The 19,571-nt window shown below is 39.4% G+C and overlaps 1 protein-coding gene across 1 annotated transcript; it reads left to right on the forward strand.

Moving 5' to 3' along the window:
- The first annotated feature begins 11,490 nt into the window (after positions 1-11,490).
- Positions 11,491-13,861, forward strand: LOC147469669 (uncharacterized). Its single transcript, XM_086547861.1, has 2 exons — positions 11,491-11,826; positions 13,841-13,861. The coding sequence occupies exons 1-2, from the start codon at positions 11,491-11,493 to the stop codon at positions 13,859-13,861; spliced, it is 357 nt and encodes a 118-aa protein (XP_086403987.1).
- The last annotated feature ends 5,710 nt before the right edge of the window (positions 13,862-19,571 follow it).

Below are 19,571 nucleotides of genomic sequence, written 5' to 3' on the forward strand. Positions count from 1 at the left end.
ATAAGAGAATATATTATATATTGTAAGAGGGTTATTCACAAAAACCCACCACTCCACACCCACACAACCACACCACACACACACACCAAAAGATTAATTAATGATATAGATATATGTAGATTTATTGATATAATTAGAAACACACACACACAGACCCCACCCACACACACACACACACATCCCCCACACACACAACACACACATCCACAACCCACACCACACACACCACAACCACACACACCACACACCAACCACACAACACACACAACACCACCCCAAAAAACACACCACACACCACCACCACCACCCACTCCCACACACACACACATACACAAAAACACCCCACCACACACAACACCCACACACACCACCCCCACACACACCACACACACACCCCACACACACACACCACACACACACCACACACCACACACACACACCACACACCCACACACACACCACCCCACACCACACACACACACCCCCAAAACACACCCCCCACAACCACCACCACACACACACACACACACCACACACACACACACAAACCCACACACACACCACACCACCACACACCACACACACACACACCCACACACACTCACACCCCAAAACACCACACACACACCCACCCCACCACACACACACACACACACACACCCCCCACACACACACACCCTACACACACACCACCACTCCACACACCACTCACACACCAACATACACACCACACACCCCCCAAAACACCACACCCCTACACACACAAACCACACACACAACATACACACACACACCACACACACACCCCAACACCACTCACACACCTTACATACACACACACAAACACCACACACACACACACACCACACACAAACACACAACACACATACCACCCCACACCACAACCCACAAAAAAACCCCCACAACCCCCCTTCCCGCCTAGAAAACGCCCAACCCACCAGCACACTACCCCCCCCATCACCAAACTACCAGCACACAATCACATCACAAACCCACCACCACCATCAACATCACCAAAACCACACCCACCTCCCCCCCACAACTCCCCCCACCACCACACACACACTCCCCACACCCACTCCCCCCCCCCCACGTCCTTCAATGGAAAACCTTCGAACCCACCCAACAGCACCCCGTTACACAGACGTCAGACTACACACCATGATACATCCAACTACTCCTTATTATACCCCAAAGTGAGACGATGCATAAGATCTTTAATCTGATAATTTTGAAGACAAACAAACAAAAATGTCAATGCGCCCTTACCCAAGAGCTGCGAATGCTACTCCGCCGTCCGCGTGTGCCGCGTCAGATGGTACAGAAATGCAGGTCGTCAAATCCTGCGGAAACTTTCGACACGGTCACCGTGAAGACATGATGGGGCATCTGCAACCTAAAATCCGCTCGCTGATGTGCAGTAACTGAAAATGATTGAAGAGTCGCTGACGGAGATGCAAACAGTGGCGAGGAAGGAGAGCCTGCATTCACGACTGCCTCTGTGCGCCCCAATGGTTGAAGACAAGTGTGACTGTGACCAGAACAGAAGCGAGAAACGGTTGAGGGAGCCGGTGATGGATGTGAACAGAAGTGTGGTGATATTCAAGAATAAGAGTTGAAGGACAAGGATAGGAGATCCACATTGGACCAAGAATTCGAAGATGACCAGGAAAGAACACTTTGTTGGACAGGTAGAAAGGAATGCAACCGGTGAAAACCAGCAGTAGCCGTCCCTTCCAGTCAAAGGGATGGACGCTGAAAACTCGTTAGACGAAGTTGGAATTCGATTGGCGGATTAAGCGCCCTGATGGCCGACCAGCTAGTTGTCAGCGGCAGTGACCAGCGTACCCTACCCCGGTCTCCCCTAGCCAGGAGAAACTCACCCTCGCCCCCAAATTGGGCTGAGTTCACCAGTCCTTCAAGCTGTAACCACTGTCCCGAAGACGGGCCCCCTTCATGCCTTCCCCGTTTCCCTCCTATTAACCCGTATTATACTACCCTCTCCAATCCTCGCGTCTCTCCATGCCTCAGGCCGTCGTGTTTTTTATTTATATTTTCATACGCGTTGCACGGAGGGATTCGTGGGACCACTTAGGGGCGGCAATGGACGGCACCAGCCAGCCCACCCGAAAGTACGGGAGAAGAACGCCGCGGCGCTTGAAGGCCTGAAGGGAGACGAACGGGTTCCCGCCGTCAGGCCATCTCAAAGTAACATCTTGACCAAGTACGAGCTGAGCGAGAGAAGGTTGTGGGCGTGCCCTGAGGTCGCCTAGGAAGGATGGGCGCTGGGCATACTAATGGGAGAGGTGCAGGGGAACGGGGTGTCGGCCTTCCTTTAAGCTGGCCAAGGCGATGCGCACGGATATCCCGTCAAAGGGGGCGCCCTAAGGAGTGTCAAGGAGGAACTCGGAAGGTTTGTTAATAGTGATGAATGAGAGGAAGGTGTAGACGTAAGAGCGGGCGGCATAGAAGCAATGGTTAGGGAGTCAAGGAGGCCGTTCAAGAAGACTCGAATAGCCAGAGGACGTCGGCAGTCAAGGGCGGGGCGGAACCGAAAGTCGGGAGTCGCCAAGAATCGAAGAACAAAACCGCCTGAAACAAAGGCCACACAGCAAGAAGACGGGCGCAAGAAAGCCTCCAAGCCAAGACTGCAGCACAACGAAAGCCGCTGCTTCGACGGCAAAGGAAAGCCGGTTTTCGAAGACACGGCGAAGAAAGCGTCCTGCGACGAAAGGACAAAGAAGGAAAGCGACTCTGAGAAGAAGGTGACGGAGCAAAGACCGCAACGAAGAAGACTACGCCCGAAAAGAACCTCGCAAAAAAGCAAATACGACGAGGACACGAACGAGGCAGGAACCAAATACAAGAGAGACATCCGGCAACACATACAATTTCTTTCTACGAATTCCGTAATTTGGCATTTCCGACGATCTCTGCCGTGATGTTCCTGCACGATGGTCTTCTCTGGTGTTACATATGAATTACCTTTTATATCAGTGTAAAATTTCTGTTTAGCCTTTTCATTATGCAAATCATCATGGAAAATGGGGTGAATCGGAAATCGCTAACAAAGTGTTCTCGTCATGTGTGGCTTTGGATTAGCACGGCGAAGGATCTGTCAAATATTGGTTCACGTTATGAAATCGATCAGATTGACCCCTTGACCAAATAAGGAAAACAAAGTCTAAATACATGTCCGGTCGCATTCAGTGAGTCGAAATGACGGCTACTCCAAAACGAATATTATTTAGATTATCAAGGGAATTTTAAACGAACTTCTGGTATGCAAATTGAGTGTGATGAAGTATACGGCTAATATGCCATCACCTAGTAAGTTAGACTAATACACCTGATAATGCAGTCCGGCCTGTACTGCAAATGGATGTTGCTGGACTAATTTGATAAGTAATGTCCGGAAGATTGATTACAGAGGAAGATAAGATATTCGATATTTTGAATAAAAACGACTATGTCAATATGTTTCGATAATGAATGTAAAATTCATTTGTCATTTCAATCGTGAGCTCCCTTCAGCTGCAGTTTGCCATAGTTTATGCTAACGATTTATACTGTATGTTATGGGCTGATTAAATAATCTATGGTTTTTAAATTGGCTAACTTCACAAAGAAATTTCAGTTTACTCTCTATGGGTCTACTTCTGTGTGTGGTGTTTGGCATTCTAATAATAAAACCTGTATGTGTCTGTTTGCGTTGAAGTGGGTGCAGAACTTATAATTAAAAGGTACAAGGGATTTTATTTTTTACCTAGACAAAGCAAAAGAGCGTCTGTGAAGTGGAAAGCTGTACAATTAGAGAGAAAGAAATCTCTTCGTAAAAAGTCAGCCTCAGGAATTTTTTTTCTCGCTAAAATCAAACTGATAGGAGCTGTCGATAATGTTTAATGTTAACAGCCCCCGTTTATCGATAGATAGGAAAAAGAGAACGACTGGAAAAAATGTCAACCATGAAATCTCTAGGCAGAAAGCAACCACATTAAACTCATTCTTGTAATGATTTTCGTTATCATAGCTATTATGCAAATACACTGTAGCCGTCCTTTCGGGCTTATGCAGTCCCCGATGCAAAGGATATAGTTTTTTATCCAATACTTCTAATAAATCCTTTCTAGCTTAATTGAATCATTTAAAGTGATAGCATAATGTGTCTCATTTTCCCCTGCCAATTAAAAATGTGTCAACCTTTGTTATAGGATTGTAAATAAGAGTATAATCGAGGCCTATTGCATCTTTTATGGTGTCCTTTTGGACTGCCGGACCCAAATTCATTCACAAACAAGATGCCTTTCTCCTCCTTCGCTCTCCCGTTCTCTTCTTTCTCTATCGTCTATTTTTTTCTCTCATTTCTCTATTTCTATTTTTTTCTATCTCTCTTTTCACTCTCTCACTCTCTCTCTCTTTATTTACGCTCTCACTCTCATTTCTCTCTCTTCTTTTTCTCTTCTCTCTTTCTCTTCTCACTCTTGGTCTCTCTCTACATTCTCTGGGTCTCTGCTCACTCTTCTTCGCTCTCATCTCACTCTCTCTCTCTCTCATCTCTCTTCTACACTTCTTCTCTTCTCTTATCTCTCATACTTCTCTCTCATTCACTCTCTCTCACTCCTCTCTTCTCCTCTCATCTCTCTCTCTCTCATCTCTCTCTACTCTCCTCTCTCTCTCACTACTCTCAACTTATCCTTCTCATTCTCTCACTCTCGAATCAATCACTCTCTCTCATTCTCTGTCTCTCACCGTTAAACCCACATTCCCTTAAGCAAAAATTTAACTATCAGATTAAACAAATCCATCGCGATGACTAAGGAAACCCTAACTAACCCCATAGCCGCCATGAGCGTAATGAATAACAAAGGAAATAATGGATAATGTAAAACGGATGAGACGGGAGAGGAAGAGAGGGCTGAGAAAACGGAACCGGTACAAGTCTAGGGTAATTTGCATAACATTCACTACCGCTTCATGTTTTATATAGCTACCAGATATTACGAAGTCCTGTGTACTTTCCTTATAGTGCTAATTTATGTAATGTTTATAAGTCCAACGTATTTTTTTTACGAATTAATATAGACATGAGAATATTTTTATGAAACGTAAATCTGACTACTCATTATTATAAATATCGTTTTTTTTATCATGCGAGTTTACTTATTGTGAATATTCTTGTCAATGTTGTAGTTATTGTCAATACTACAGTTTTTATTTCACTTATATCATATTCATTATGATTACTATTCAATTAACATTATTACTATATTATCTGGCTCTAGCTACAATATTTTTACTGTTTCTCGGTTTGTCTGCTCTCTCGCTCCCTTACGATCTATCTATCGTTTCTCTATTGCTATCAATTTACTTTCAATCTCTCATGTCTCTCCTCCGTAAACCCCCACTTTATTTCCAACTGTAAAGCAAAATTTAACTATGAGATTAAACAAATACATCGAGATGACGTAAGGAAACCCTAAAATAAACATAAAGAAAAAGAGATAGAATAACAAAGGAATTAATGAAACGTGGTAAAACGGATGAGACGTAGAGAAGAGAGGGCTGAAGAAAACGAACCGGTAAAAGCTAGTAATTTGCATAACATTCACTACCCTGCTTCATGTCTATATAGCAAACCTAGCATATTTTACGAAGTCGCCTGTGTAATTTGCCCGAATAGTGCATAATCTTATAAAATGTTTCATAAACTGTCCAACGTATTTTTTATGAATTAACATAATAAAATGAGATATTTTTTTTTATGACAACGATAAAGATGAACTATCCATATTATAATTATGTTCTTTTTATCAGGCGTGTTACTATCATTGTGAATTTTTATTGTCAATGTTTGTAGTTATTGTCAATACAACTCTGTTTTTATTACAATTATCAATCATCATCATTATGATTACTATTGCTAACATTATTACTATCTCATCAACCTTGATCTAGCTAACTTTCTCATGCTACTTTTTCTATGTTTCGCTGCTCTCCCTCCTCGACTCCCTTACCCGCACTCCGCTCTCGTTTCTGCTTTTGCTACTGTTTTTGATTAGCTTATTCTTCTGTTTTCTTACTAATTTCTTCTCTCTCGGTTCTCTCCTCCTTTATCTCCTATGCTATTACTCTTACCTTACTCCTCTGTGCTTGCTGTCCTATTTCTCCCCCCCCCACCCCTCTTCACCCTTATCCGCCCTAGCCCTATTCTGATTTTCCTCTCCCCCTTTCCCCCCCCTCCCCCCCCCCCCCCCCCATGACCTAATCCTGCTTCAGGGCCGTATGGAATCCAGGGGGTTCATGAAACATCGCCAGGATGACTCCACACATACACCTACACCCGCACCCAAGCCTGAATTGGGAAATAGACTACAAAAAAAAAAAAATTGCCCGAAATGTTAAATAAAGATTTAGACATAGTATTTTGTTGCTTGTCTCCCCCCTAAGCTAATATGAAGCCTCGACCCCGTGGGTGACACAGGGGGGTGCAAATAATGTTTGATTCTTTGTTTGTTTGTTTAACCTTTTCCTATTTTATAAATAAAAGTGGGAATGACATGTTAGTCTTATTTGTTTAAGAAACTATTTTTTTAACATCTCTATTTTCTTTTACAAAATTGCGTTTGTTTTGGCATCAGTGACCATCTACAGTAAATATCTAGCATTTTATTAAGCTGTTCATTTTAATATAACTTGGTAGATTTTAACAATAAAAGTGGTGGTCACTTACCTTTTATTTTTTGAAATGGTTTTAATTATTTTACAATAGATTCTTTTTACACACCAGAAATGCCACGTCACGCCCACCTTTATTTTCTATTTTCATGTTTTATGTATTTGTATTTGACTTTTAGTGTTTGTAATATTCTGTTTTACCATATCGTTTTATTTGATACTTTTATTTCATGTTTAAAGTCACGCCGAAACCACTTGGCTAATTTTATAATTGTTTTATTTTGTGTTCGTTTTACCATTTTCTAATGGAATTTGTATCCTTTTTTCTCTCTTAATTACATAAGATTGTAAATACCCATGTTTGAGCTTGTGTCTGTTTTATTGTTTGATATGAATACGAAAACTTATTTTCCACGTCAGTAGCCCGCCGGCTTTATAAATAGCCGACGAGCCGAAAAATAAATCAGTTGGAACTTGGTGTTTACCCTCCCTGAATTACCCTGAATTACCCTTGTGGCGACGCAGGAGCAGCAAAGGCAAAGATTGCACGCTGACTCGAGTTACAGGCCAGTTAGGACAAAGCTGGACGTGCTATTGTAATAACAATCTTGTGAGGGAGATACACTGGCTAACACCAGCCAGAGACGTCCATGTCATTTTACTTTGATTTTTCTTTTATTCATTTTTAAGAGTTTTAACTTTTAACTTTTAAACTAATTGCTTTTGGCCATTTTTATACTTTTATTCATATATTTTTTTTTATTTATTATTTTAAACAAGGACTGACGAACGCAACCAGACCCTCATGAGGGACATGCACCTGGGGAATGGGACTTGGTCTCCTTACGGAGCAGTGAAGGGACCCTCCCTCTTTCTTGCGGCCCTAAGCCGTCATCCCCGCTTGGGTGGAGGTATTTCCGAGCTTCCCCATGACAGATATCCTTATAATATATATATATATATATATATATATATATATATATATACATATATATATACATATATACATGTAATATATATATATATATATATATATATATATATATATATATATATATATATTATATATGTATATATATATATATATATACATGGATATACATAAACATACAAACACATATATACATATATATATACAAATATATATATACACACACATATATATGTATATATATATATATAGAGAGAGAGAGAGACTGTGAGGGTGAGGGAGGGAAGGAGGTAGGGGGAGAGAGAGGGAGGGGAAGGAAGAAATGAAGGAAGGAATTAAGAAAGAAAGGTAAAAAGAGAGGAAGAGAGAGAGAGGGGGGGGGGGGGGGGATGTTAATTTATAGAACTTTCGGACATCAGCATCTGAGTCCATTATCAAATCTGCAGATACATAAACGGAACTTAGTTTACGCATATTCCCCATAGGTGGTTTGTTAAGTCTGTGACTATGTCATGTTGGCGTGACAATAGTCGAGCATAATTTGAATGTTGGATGTCTTGATCACCCTGTTATAATGGCTAGCTTTGGTGTACGGTCGTTATTCACAAACATACCATTGAAAGAAACAATTGACTTCTGTTAAAGCAATTTATATGTGAATACCGAGTTTGTGTTTAACTTTACGAAAGACCAATTCAAGAAACTTGCAATTATCTGTGGATGAATCAGTTTTTATGTCTGACAAACAACTCTACTCGCAAACTGATGGTGTTGCAAAGGGAGAAGTCCGCTTGGCCCAACTCTCGCCAGTGTTTTTCTTTTTTTTTATGCTACCACGAGAGGAAATGGTTAGCAGAGTGTCCATCCTATTTCAAACCAATTTTGTTCAATAGATGTTGATGGCATTTTCCTACTATTCAGTGATGCTTCACACGTGCCCATGTTTTTGGGTTGTGTCAACTCTAAACTTGATAACATTCACATCTGAGTTGAGGTCAGTAAGTCTGTCTTTTCTGGATATTAGAATTGATCAGGATCATTACACGTTTAAAACCTCAGTATACAGAAATCCTACGTTCACTGGTCTTGGACTAAGTTATATATCCTTTCTACCTATGATGTTAAAAGTTACTGCAATCAGAACATTGCCGAACAGGTGTTTCTAAATCTGTTCAGATTGGCATTCCTTCAACCGAGAAATTCAATTCTTAGAAACATTCTTTTTGAAAAAAAAAAAAAAAAATTATCATTTAGAAGTCATTCAAAAACACATAGGGTTATTTTTTAAATGAGATGCTGTGCCCAAAACTAATTAACTATAGTGTACCTCGGGACATCCGAGATCTTAAACTACCATACTATGGATATACAAGCTTGTCTTACGGAGAGAACTACAAGAACTACATAAACTACTTGGCTACCATCACCCACAGATCCATTTCAGAATGATCTTCACCAATTCCAGAACCATTCGTTCGTTTATTCCGATACCACACTCCTTCCCAAAAGATCTAATGCTCCAATGCAATTTACTCCTACCCTTGTTCTAGCTGCAATGCGAGATATATAGGTTCAGCAACAAGGAACCTAAAATGAGATACTGCGAGCATAAAGGGGTTTCCTATAGGATATTACGTCCGTTATCCTCTCCTGTCTACTCAGTAATCCGAGACCATTCAGAAAAAGCTAAACATGGAATAAAATTTGATGACTTTGCAATACTTCGAAATGCAAAGAATGCCAATGATCTAAAAAAAAAAAGTCATTGTTAATTAAAGACAGAACCAGACTTAAGTAACAATGAATAATAACTCTTTTTAGTCTGAAATAAAGTTTACACATATACCCCCCCCCCCCCCCCAAACACACAGACGCCACCTACAACGGACATCCAACACTCAAACTACTCTCGACTACTGTCACGCCAACATGACATAGTCACACACAGACTCCACACATCACCCATGGATAATATACGTAAGCTAAACTCTTTTTAGTTTTACATCTATTCACTTAATCTGCTGAACTGTATCATCAATATTAATGTACATAGTTTTATTTCAATTCATGATTCCTTTGCGTATGCAGATTCTGATAATGGACATTGGTTGTTGATGTACGAAAGCTTATGATGTGGTTTCCTGCTGCTCGGCTCCTCTTGCTTATCCTGAGAATCCGATCCCCCCCGTGGTAATTTTAGTGCGATATATATGTATATATAATGTGTGTGTGTGTGTGCGTGTGCATGTCGCGCGCACACATTTCTCTCTCTCTTTCTCTCTCTCTCTCTCTCTCTCTCTCTCTCTCTCTCTCTCTCTCTCTCTCTCTATATATATATATATATATATATATATATATGTGTGTGTGTGTGTGTGTGTGTGTGTGTGTGTGTGTGTGTGTGTGTGTGTGTGTGTGTGTGTGTGTGTGCGTGTGCATGTCGCGCGCACACATTTCTCTCTCTCTCTCTCTCTCTCTCTCTCTCTCTCTCTCTCTCTCTCTCTCTCTCTCTCTCTATATATATATATATATATATATATATATATATGTATATATATATATATATATATATATATATATATATATATGTATATATATATATATATATATATATATATATATATATGTGTGTGTGTGTGTGTGTGTGTGTGTGTGTGTGTGTGTGTGTGTGTGTGTGTATGTATATATATATATATATATATATATATATATATATATATATATATATATACATATATAATGTATGTATATATGTATATCTGTGTATGTGTGTGTTTGTGTGTGAGATTATATATATATATATATATATATATATATATATATATATATATATATATATATATATATATATATACTACTTATGCACTTCCAAGTTACGAAGTTTCTGGAGATCACCTTTGCATTGACATGAAAAACGGCGAAAAAGTTTGAACCACCTGCACTATAGGCTAAAAGATTGTCTCACGTAGAATAAAGGACAAACACTATAATGCAGTGTATCTAATTGATTGTATCAATATGTGATGTAATCATATGGTGCATGTTCCATCTGACCAGTATATGTGTATCATTGCATTATTTCTTCATCTCCCACTTAGCTTCATGTAGTTTTACTGTTAGTATGTTGAATACACATTGCGACATTTCGCCAGTGCTTATGCTTTGAACTTCTCTAGGGCGTACAGGGAGGTGCGTGCAGGAAGTGAAGCTGATGCAAGGAATGCCACGAAGATGAGAAATGGAAAGGCAGTGAGTCCAGGTGATGATATTCCTGTGGAGGTGTGGAGATGCTTAGGGGATGTAGACCGTTCGATAGAACCTTGGAGGGAAGAGAATCCTAAAGAGTGGAGAAAGAGTATTCTGGAAAGAGTGGTCGAATCTAGATTAAGGGTACAAGTAACAATCAGAGGAGAACAGAATGGACTCAAGCCAGGTAGGAGTACATGAGATGCCATGTTTGCTTTGCGGATGTTGACTGAAAAGTATAGGGAAAGCCAATAAGAGTTGCACCGTGTATTTGTGGACCCAGAGAAGGCGTACGATAGGATGCCAAGAGATGAACTGTGGCATGGCATGAGGAAGTATGGAGTGAATGAAAAGTATGTAAGTGTAGTGCAGGATATGTACGATATCAGTCCAACAGCAGCTTGGCGTGCGGTCGGAACAATGGAATGGTTTAGCGTAGAGGTGGGATGACATTAAGCCCTTTCCTATTTGCAATGATTATGGACGGAGTACCTGTGGCGTTAGGCAGGAGTCCCCGTGGTCTGTGTTCTTTGTCGATGCCATAGTGACCTGTGGAGATACTTCTTAAGACTAACCTAGAAAGGCGACAACATGAACTAGAGAGTTGGGATATGAGAGTCATGCGAAGGAAGCTTATGCACGAAGTTATGATTAGAAGAGTAGAAGAGTTCAAGTATTTGGGGTCAACGGTGCAGGCAGATGAAGGGTCAGACAAGAAGGTAGCTAAAAGAAGACAGGCAGGTTGGGGAGCGTGGAAGAGGGCAGGACTGATGTGTGATAGAAGAGTACCAGATATGGTGAATGGGAGAATGCGCAAGACCATGGTGAGACCTGTGATGATGCATGGGATGGGAGCAGTGGCGGTTACTAGGAAACAGGAGGAGAAAGTAGCGGAGACACAGATGCTGAGATGGTCTCTTGGATTGACGTTGAAGGACAGGATTAGGAACGAAAGGGTGAGAGAAAGAGTGGCAGTGGGAGGGAGAGTTGAGATAGAAGTTGAGAGAGGCCAGGTTGAGGTGGTTGAGGCACACTGTGTGGAGAGAGGAGAGCTACGTAAGGAACAGAGTGGGGAAGGAGGTGGTTGGGCAGAGGAGGAGGAGAAGACCAAAGAAGAGATGGAAGGACTGTGTGAAGGAGGATCTGAACGCAAAGGGGTTGAAGGAGGAAGATGCAAGAGACAGAACACTATGGAGGAGGAAAATCAGCACCGGCAACCCCACGTGAGTGAGATTGAAGCCAGAAAAAGGATACACACACGTATATGTATATGTATATAACTACACACACACACACACACACACACACACACACACACACACACACACACACACACACACACACATATATATATATATATATATATATATATATATATATATATATATATATATATATAGAGAGAGAGAGAGAGAGAGAGAGAGAGAGAGAGAGAGAAAGAAAGGGAGAGAGAGAGAGAAAGAAAGGGAGAGAGAGAGAGAAAGAGAGAGAGAGAGTGAGAGGGGGGAGGGAGAAAGAGAGAGAAAAAGAGAGAGAGGGGGGGGTTGAGGGGGGGGGGGGGGGGGGAGAGAAAGAGAGGGAGATAGAGAGAGAGAGAGAGACAAACAATTAGGTTAGCGGAAGAAATTGAATCATAATAACACAAACACACACACTCGTACTCATGCACACACACACACACACACACACACACACACACACACACACACACACACACACACACATATATATATATATATATATATATATATATATATATATATATATATATATATATAAATATACATATATATATATATATATACATATATACATTACATACATATATGTATATGTATATATATATATATATATATATATATAATATATATATATATATATATACATATATATACATACATATATGTACATACATATATATATAAATATATATATATATAATATATATATATATATATACATATATATATATATATATATATACATATATATACATACATATATATACATACATATATATAAATATATATATATACATATATATACATACACACAAAGACACACACACACACACAAACACACACAAACACACACACATAAACACACACACAAACACACACACACAAACACACACACACAAACACACACACACAAACACACACACACAAACACACACACACAAACACACACACAAACACACACACACAAACACACACACAAACACACACACACATAAACACACACACAAACACACACGCACAAACACACACACAAACACATACACACACACACACACCAACACACACAAACACACACACACATAAACACACACAAACACACAGACACATCTCGGAATACATATAAATTGGAATATAAATCCAGAGACATATCAATGATAAACGTTCTCAAAATACTGCCACTAATTCCAAAAATGAAAAAAAAAAATAATAGACGAAGATATGGCAAAGAAAATCATCACGATTATCAATAGACTTATTCTAGAAGACGCTGCATTAGCATAGAGTCCACAGTTTTAAAGAAGGATATTTATGAACAAAAACTGTTTCAACAAACGGCCGCTAGATGGCCGACAACTTTATGGGATTTGATTCACGAAGACAGATTGAAAGAATTAAAACTTATAACATTTGATGAAAGGAGAAAAGGATTTGATTATTTTTTAGAGAGAGAGAGAGAAAGAAAGAGAGAGAGAGAGAGAGAGAGAGAGAGAGAGAGAGAGAGAGAGAGAGAGAGAGAGAGAGAGAGAGAGAGAGAGAGAGAGAGAGAGAGAGAGAGAGAGAGAGAGAGAGAGAAAGAGAGATTTATATTCATATGTACACACACACACACACACACACACACACACACACACACACACACAAGCACACACAAACACACACACACACGCACACACGGAAACAACACACTGAAAAACACTTTAGTTACCCCTTATACCCATTCCATTTGCAGGTATTAGAAAATGTAATCTAAATTTCAGGAGAGACGCAAATAATTTACTCTGTAATTCTTCCGAGCTAGTTAGCGTAATAATTTAGTCGTATTTTGAACTGGAGTATATGCGACCATTTCTTGAACAATCGTGAAACTTTTTAGGTTTTTATATTTATCAGATAAGTTTGTTGTTTACACTTGGTCAAATATTTTTCTTTCATTTCTTGAATATATTCAAAATAAAGTATGCTCGTTCATATCTGCGTAATCTAATTATCTTGATGTATTACAAGAAAGGTGTTCTTTCGCTCTATCTTTCACATCCTCTCTCTCTCTCTCTCTCTCTCTCTCTCTCTCTCTCTCTCTCTCTCTCTCTCTCTCTCTCTCTCTCTCTCTCTCTCTCTCTCTCTCTCTCTCTCTCTCTCTCTCTCTCTCTCTCTCTCTCTGCCTTTACTTCAGAGTGCGTTACATAAGATAATGAAGAGTTTCGCTTAAGCCGGAAGCTACATGGCTCAGGTAAACACATCGTTGGATCTTTTTCTCTCGGCTTTCCCGATTTTAGAGTTGTCACAGCGTCTCTATCTTCGTCTATCCTCTGCATCCTCTCTTGTGTTTTCTTCCTCGCCTCCCTATCGCACCCACCATCGCTTTGCACCGGTTATTTCCTATTCGTTAAATCATGCACCTTTTTGACTCCCATGCCTTGCATTCGCATTTCGTTTTTACCATCCCTCTTGTTCACAAACATGCGCTCTATCTTCCTTCGCATGACTCTCATATCCCAACTCTCTAGTTCATGTTGTCGCCTTTCTAGGTTAGTCCTAAGAAGTATCTCCACAGGTCACTATGGCATCGACAAAGAACACAGACCACGGAGACTCCTGCCTAACACCACAGGTACTCCGTCCATAATCATTGCAAATAGGAAAGGGCTTAATGTCATCCCACCTCTACGCTAAACCATTCCATTGTTCCGACCGCACGCCAAGCTGCTGTTGGACTGATATCGTACATATCCTGCACTACACTTACATACTTTTCATTCACTCCATACTTCCTCATGCCATGCCACAGTTCATCTCTTGGCATCCTATCGTACGCCTTCTCTGGGTCCACAAATACACGGTGCAACTCTTATTGGCTTTCCCTATACTTTTCAGTCAACATCCGCAAAGCAAACATGGCATCTCATGTACTCCTACCTGGCTTGAGTCCATTCTGTTCTCCTCTGATTGTTACTTGTACCCTTAATCTAGATTCGACCACTCTTTCCAGAATACTCTTTCTCCACTCTTTAGGATTCTCTTCCCTCCAAGGTTCTATCGAACGGTCTACATCCCCTAAGCATCTCCACACCTCCACAGGAATATCATCACCTGGACTCACTGCCTTTCCATTTCTCATCTTCGTGGCATTCCTTGCATCAGCTTCACTTCCTGCACGCACCTCCCTGTACGCCCTAGAGAAGTTCAAAGCATAAGCACTGGCGAAATGTCGCAATGTGTATTCAACATACTAACAGTAAAACTACATGAAGCTAAGTGGGAGATGAAGAAATAATGCAATGATACACATATACTGGTCAGATGGAACATAAACCATATGAATACATCACATATTGATACAATCAATTAGATACACTGCATTATAGTGTTTGTCCTTTATTCTACGTGAGACAATCTTTTAGCCTATAGTGCAGGTGGTTCAAACTTTTTCGCCGTTTTTCATGTCAATGCAAAGGTGATCTCCAGAAACTTCGTAACTTGGAAGTGCATAAGTAGTATATATATATGTATATATATATATATATATATATATATATATATATATATATATATATATATAATCTCACACACAAACACACACATACACAGATATACATATTCACATACATATACAGTATGTATATATATATATATATATATATATATATATATATATATATATATATATATATATATATATATATATACATATACACACACACACACACACACACACACACACACACACACACACACACACACACATATATATATATATATATATATATATATATATATATATAGAGAGAGAGAGAGAGAGAGAGAGAGAGAGATAGAAATGTGTGCGCGCGACATGCACACGCACACGCACACACACACACACACACACACACACACACACACACACACACACACACATTATATATACATATATATAGCACTAAAAGTACCACGGGGGGGATCGGCTTCTCAGGATAAGCAAGAGGAGCCGAGCAGCAGGAAACCACATCATAAGCTTTCGTACATCAACAACCAATGTCCATTATCAGAATCTGCATACGCAAAGGAATCATGAATTGAAATAAAACTATGTACATTAATATTGATGATACAGTTCAGCAGATTAAGTGAATAGATGTAAAAGTAAAAAGAGTTTAGCTTACGTATATTATCCATGGGTGATGTGTGGAGTCTGTGTGTGACTATGTCATGTTGGCGTGACAGTAGTCGAGAGTAGATTGAGTGTTGGATGTCCGTTGTAGGTGGCGTCTGTGTGTTGGGGGGGGGGGGGGGTACATGTGTAAATTTTATTTCAGACTAAAAAGAGTTATTATTCATTGTTACTTAAGTCTGGTTCTGTCTTTAATTAACAATGACTTTTTTTTTAGATCATTGGCATTCTTTGCATTTCGAAGTATTGCAAAGTCATCAAATTTTATTCCATGTTTAGCTTTTTCTGAATGGTCTCGGATTACTGAGTACACAGGTGAGGATAACGGACGTAATATCCGATACGAAACCCCTTTATGCTCGCAGTATCTCATTTTTAGATTCCTCGTTGTTAAACCTATATATCTAGCATTGCAGCTAGAACAAGTGTAAGAGTAAATTACATTGGAGCATAGATGTTTTGTGAGGGAGTCTTTTATCGAAAAAACGGACAAATGATTCTGGAATTGGTGAAGATAATTCTGAAATGGATCTGTGGGTGATGGTAGCCAAGTAGTTTATGTAGTTCTTGTAGTTCTCTCCGTAAGACAAGCTTGTATATCCATAGTATGGTAGTTTAAGATCTCGGATGTCCCGAGATACACTATAGTTAATTAGTTTTGGGCACAGCATCTCATTTAAAAAGTAACCCTATGTGTTTTTGAATGACTTCTAAATGATACTTGTTTTTTTTTTTCAAAAAGAATGTTTCTAAGAATTGAATTTCTCGGTTGAAAGAATGCCAATCTGAACAGATTTGGAAACACCTGTTCAGCAATGTTCTGATTGCAGTAACTTTTAACATCATAGGTAGAAAGGATATATAACTTAGTCCAAGACCTGTGAAGGTAGGATTTCTGTATACTGAGGTTTTAAACGTGTAATAATCCTGATCAATTCTAATATCCAAAAAGACAGACTCACTGACTTCAACTTCAGATGTGAATGTTATCATGTTTAGAGTTGACACAACCCAAAAACATGGGCACGCGTGAAGCATCACTGAATAGTAGGAAAATGCCATCAACATCTCTTGAACAAAATCGGTTTGAAATAGGATGGACACTCTGCTAACCATTTTCTCTCGTGGTCGCATAAAAAAAAGAAAAACACTGGCGAGAGTTGGGCCAAGCGGACTTCATTTGCAACACCATCAGTTTGCGAGTAGAGTTGTTTGTCAGACATAAAAACTGATTCATCCACAGATAATTGCAAGTTTCTTAAATTGGTCTTTCGTAAAGTTAAACACAAACTCGGTATTCACATATAAATTGCTTTAACAGAAGTCAATTGTTTCTTTCAATGGTATGTTTGTGAATAACGACTGTACACCAAAGCTAGCCATTATAACAGGGTGATCAAGACATCCAACATTCAAATTATGCTCGACTATTGTCACGCCAACATGACATAGTCACAGACTTAACAAACCACCTATGGGGAATATGCATAAACTAAGTTCCGTTTATGTATATGCAGATTTGATAATGGACTCAGATGCTGATGTCCGAAAGTTCTATAAATTAACATCTCCCCCCCCCCTCTCTCTCTTCCTCTCTTTTTACCTTTCTTTCTTAATTCCTTCCTTCATTTCTTCCTTCCCCTCCCTCTCTCTCCCCCTCCATCCTTCCCTCCCTCACCCTCACAGTCTCTCTCTCTCTATATATATATATGTATATATATATGTATATATATGTTTGTATGTATGTGTATGTATATGCATATATATATATATATATATATATATATATATATATATATATATATATATATATATTATAAATACATGCATATGTATATACATGTGTGTATATATATATATATATATGTTGTACGGATATCTGTTTTGGGGAAGCCCGGAAATACCTCCACCCAAGCGGGGATGACGGCTTAGGGCCGGAAGAAAGAGGGAGGGTCCCTTCACTGCTCCTTAAGGAGACCAAGTCCCATTCCTCAGATGGATGTCCCTTAAAGAGGGTCTGGTTGCGTTCGTCAGTCCTTGTTTAAAATGATAAATTGTAAAAAAAAATATGAATAAAAGTATAAAAATGCCCAAAAGCAATTAGTTTAAAAGTTAAAAGTTAAAACTCTTAAAAATGAATGAAAGAAAAATCAAAGTAAAATGACATGGACGTCTCTGGCTGGTGTTGGCCAGTGTATCTCCCTCACAAGATTGTTATTACAATAGCACGTCCAGCTTTGTCCTAACTGGCCTGTAACTCGAGTCAGTACAACCTTGCTTTTGCTGCTCCTGCGTCGCCACAAGGGTATTCCAGGGTAATCCAGGGAGGGTCAGAGAAACACCAAGTTCCAACTGATTTATTTTTCGGCTCGTCGGCTATTTATAAAGCCGGCGGGCTACTGACGTGGAAAATAAGTTTTCGTATTCATATCAAACAATAAAACAGACACAAGCTCAAACATGGGTATTTACAATCTTATGTAATTAAGAGAGAAAAAAGGATACAAATTCCATTAGAAAATGGTAAAACGAACACAAAATAAAATAACAATTATAAAATTAGCCAAGTGGTTTCGGCGTGACTTTAAACATGAAATAAAAGTATCAAATAAAACGATATGGTAAAACAGAATATTACAAACACTAAAAGTCAAATACAAGTACATAATACATAAAAATAGAAAATAAAGGTGGGCGTGACGTGGCATTTCTGGTGTGTAAAAAGAATCTATAGTAAAAATAATTAAAACCATTTCAAAAAATAAAAGGTAAGTGACCACCACTTTTGTTGTTAAAATCTACCAAGTTATATTAAAATGAAGAGCTTAATAAAATGCTAGATATTTACTGTAGATGGTCACTGATGCCAAAACAAACGCAATTTTGTAAAAGAAAATAATGTTTAAAAAAAGCAGTTTTTTAAACAAATAAAACTAAAATATAATTCCCACTTTTATTTATAAAATAGGAAAAGGTAAAACAAACAAACAAAGAATCAAACATTATTTGCACCCCCCTGTGTCACCCATGGGGTCGAGGCTTCATATTAGCTTAGGGCAAGCAACATAATACTATGTCTAAATCTTTCATTAACATTTCGGGCAATTTTTTTTATAGCCTATTTCCCAATTCAGGCTTGGGTGCGGGTGTAGGTGTATGTGCAGAGTCATCCTGGCGATGTTTCATGAACCCCCTGGATTCCAAACGGCCCTGAAACAGGATTAGGTCATTGGGGGGGGGGGGGGGGTAGGGAAGAGAAAGGGGGAGAGGAAAAGCCAAATAGGGCTAGGGCGAATAAGGGTGAAGAGGGGGG

Source organism: Penaeus japonicus, unplaced genomic scaffold (assembly GCF_977035675.1).
Source record: "Penaeus japonicus unplaced genomic scaffold, GWHDUDI00000001_assembly GWHDUDI00000020, whole genome shotgun sequence".
NCBI classification, from domain to species: domain Eukaryota; kingdom Metazoa; phylum Arthropoda; class Malacostraca; order Decapoda; family Penaeidae; genus Penaeus; species Penaeus japonicus.

Coding starts and splice junctions, on each gene's coding strand:
- LOC147469669 (XM_086547861.1), top strand. CDS start 11,491: ATGCGAAGGAAGCTTATGCACGAAGTTATGATTAGAAGAGTAGAAGAG. Junction 11,827..13,840: donor ACAGGATTAGGAACGAAAGG/GTGAGAGAAAGA, acceptor TTCCATTTGCAG/GTATTAGAAAATGTAATCTA.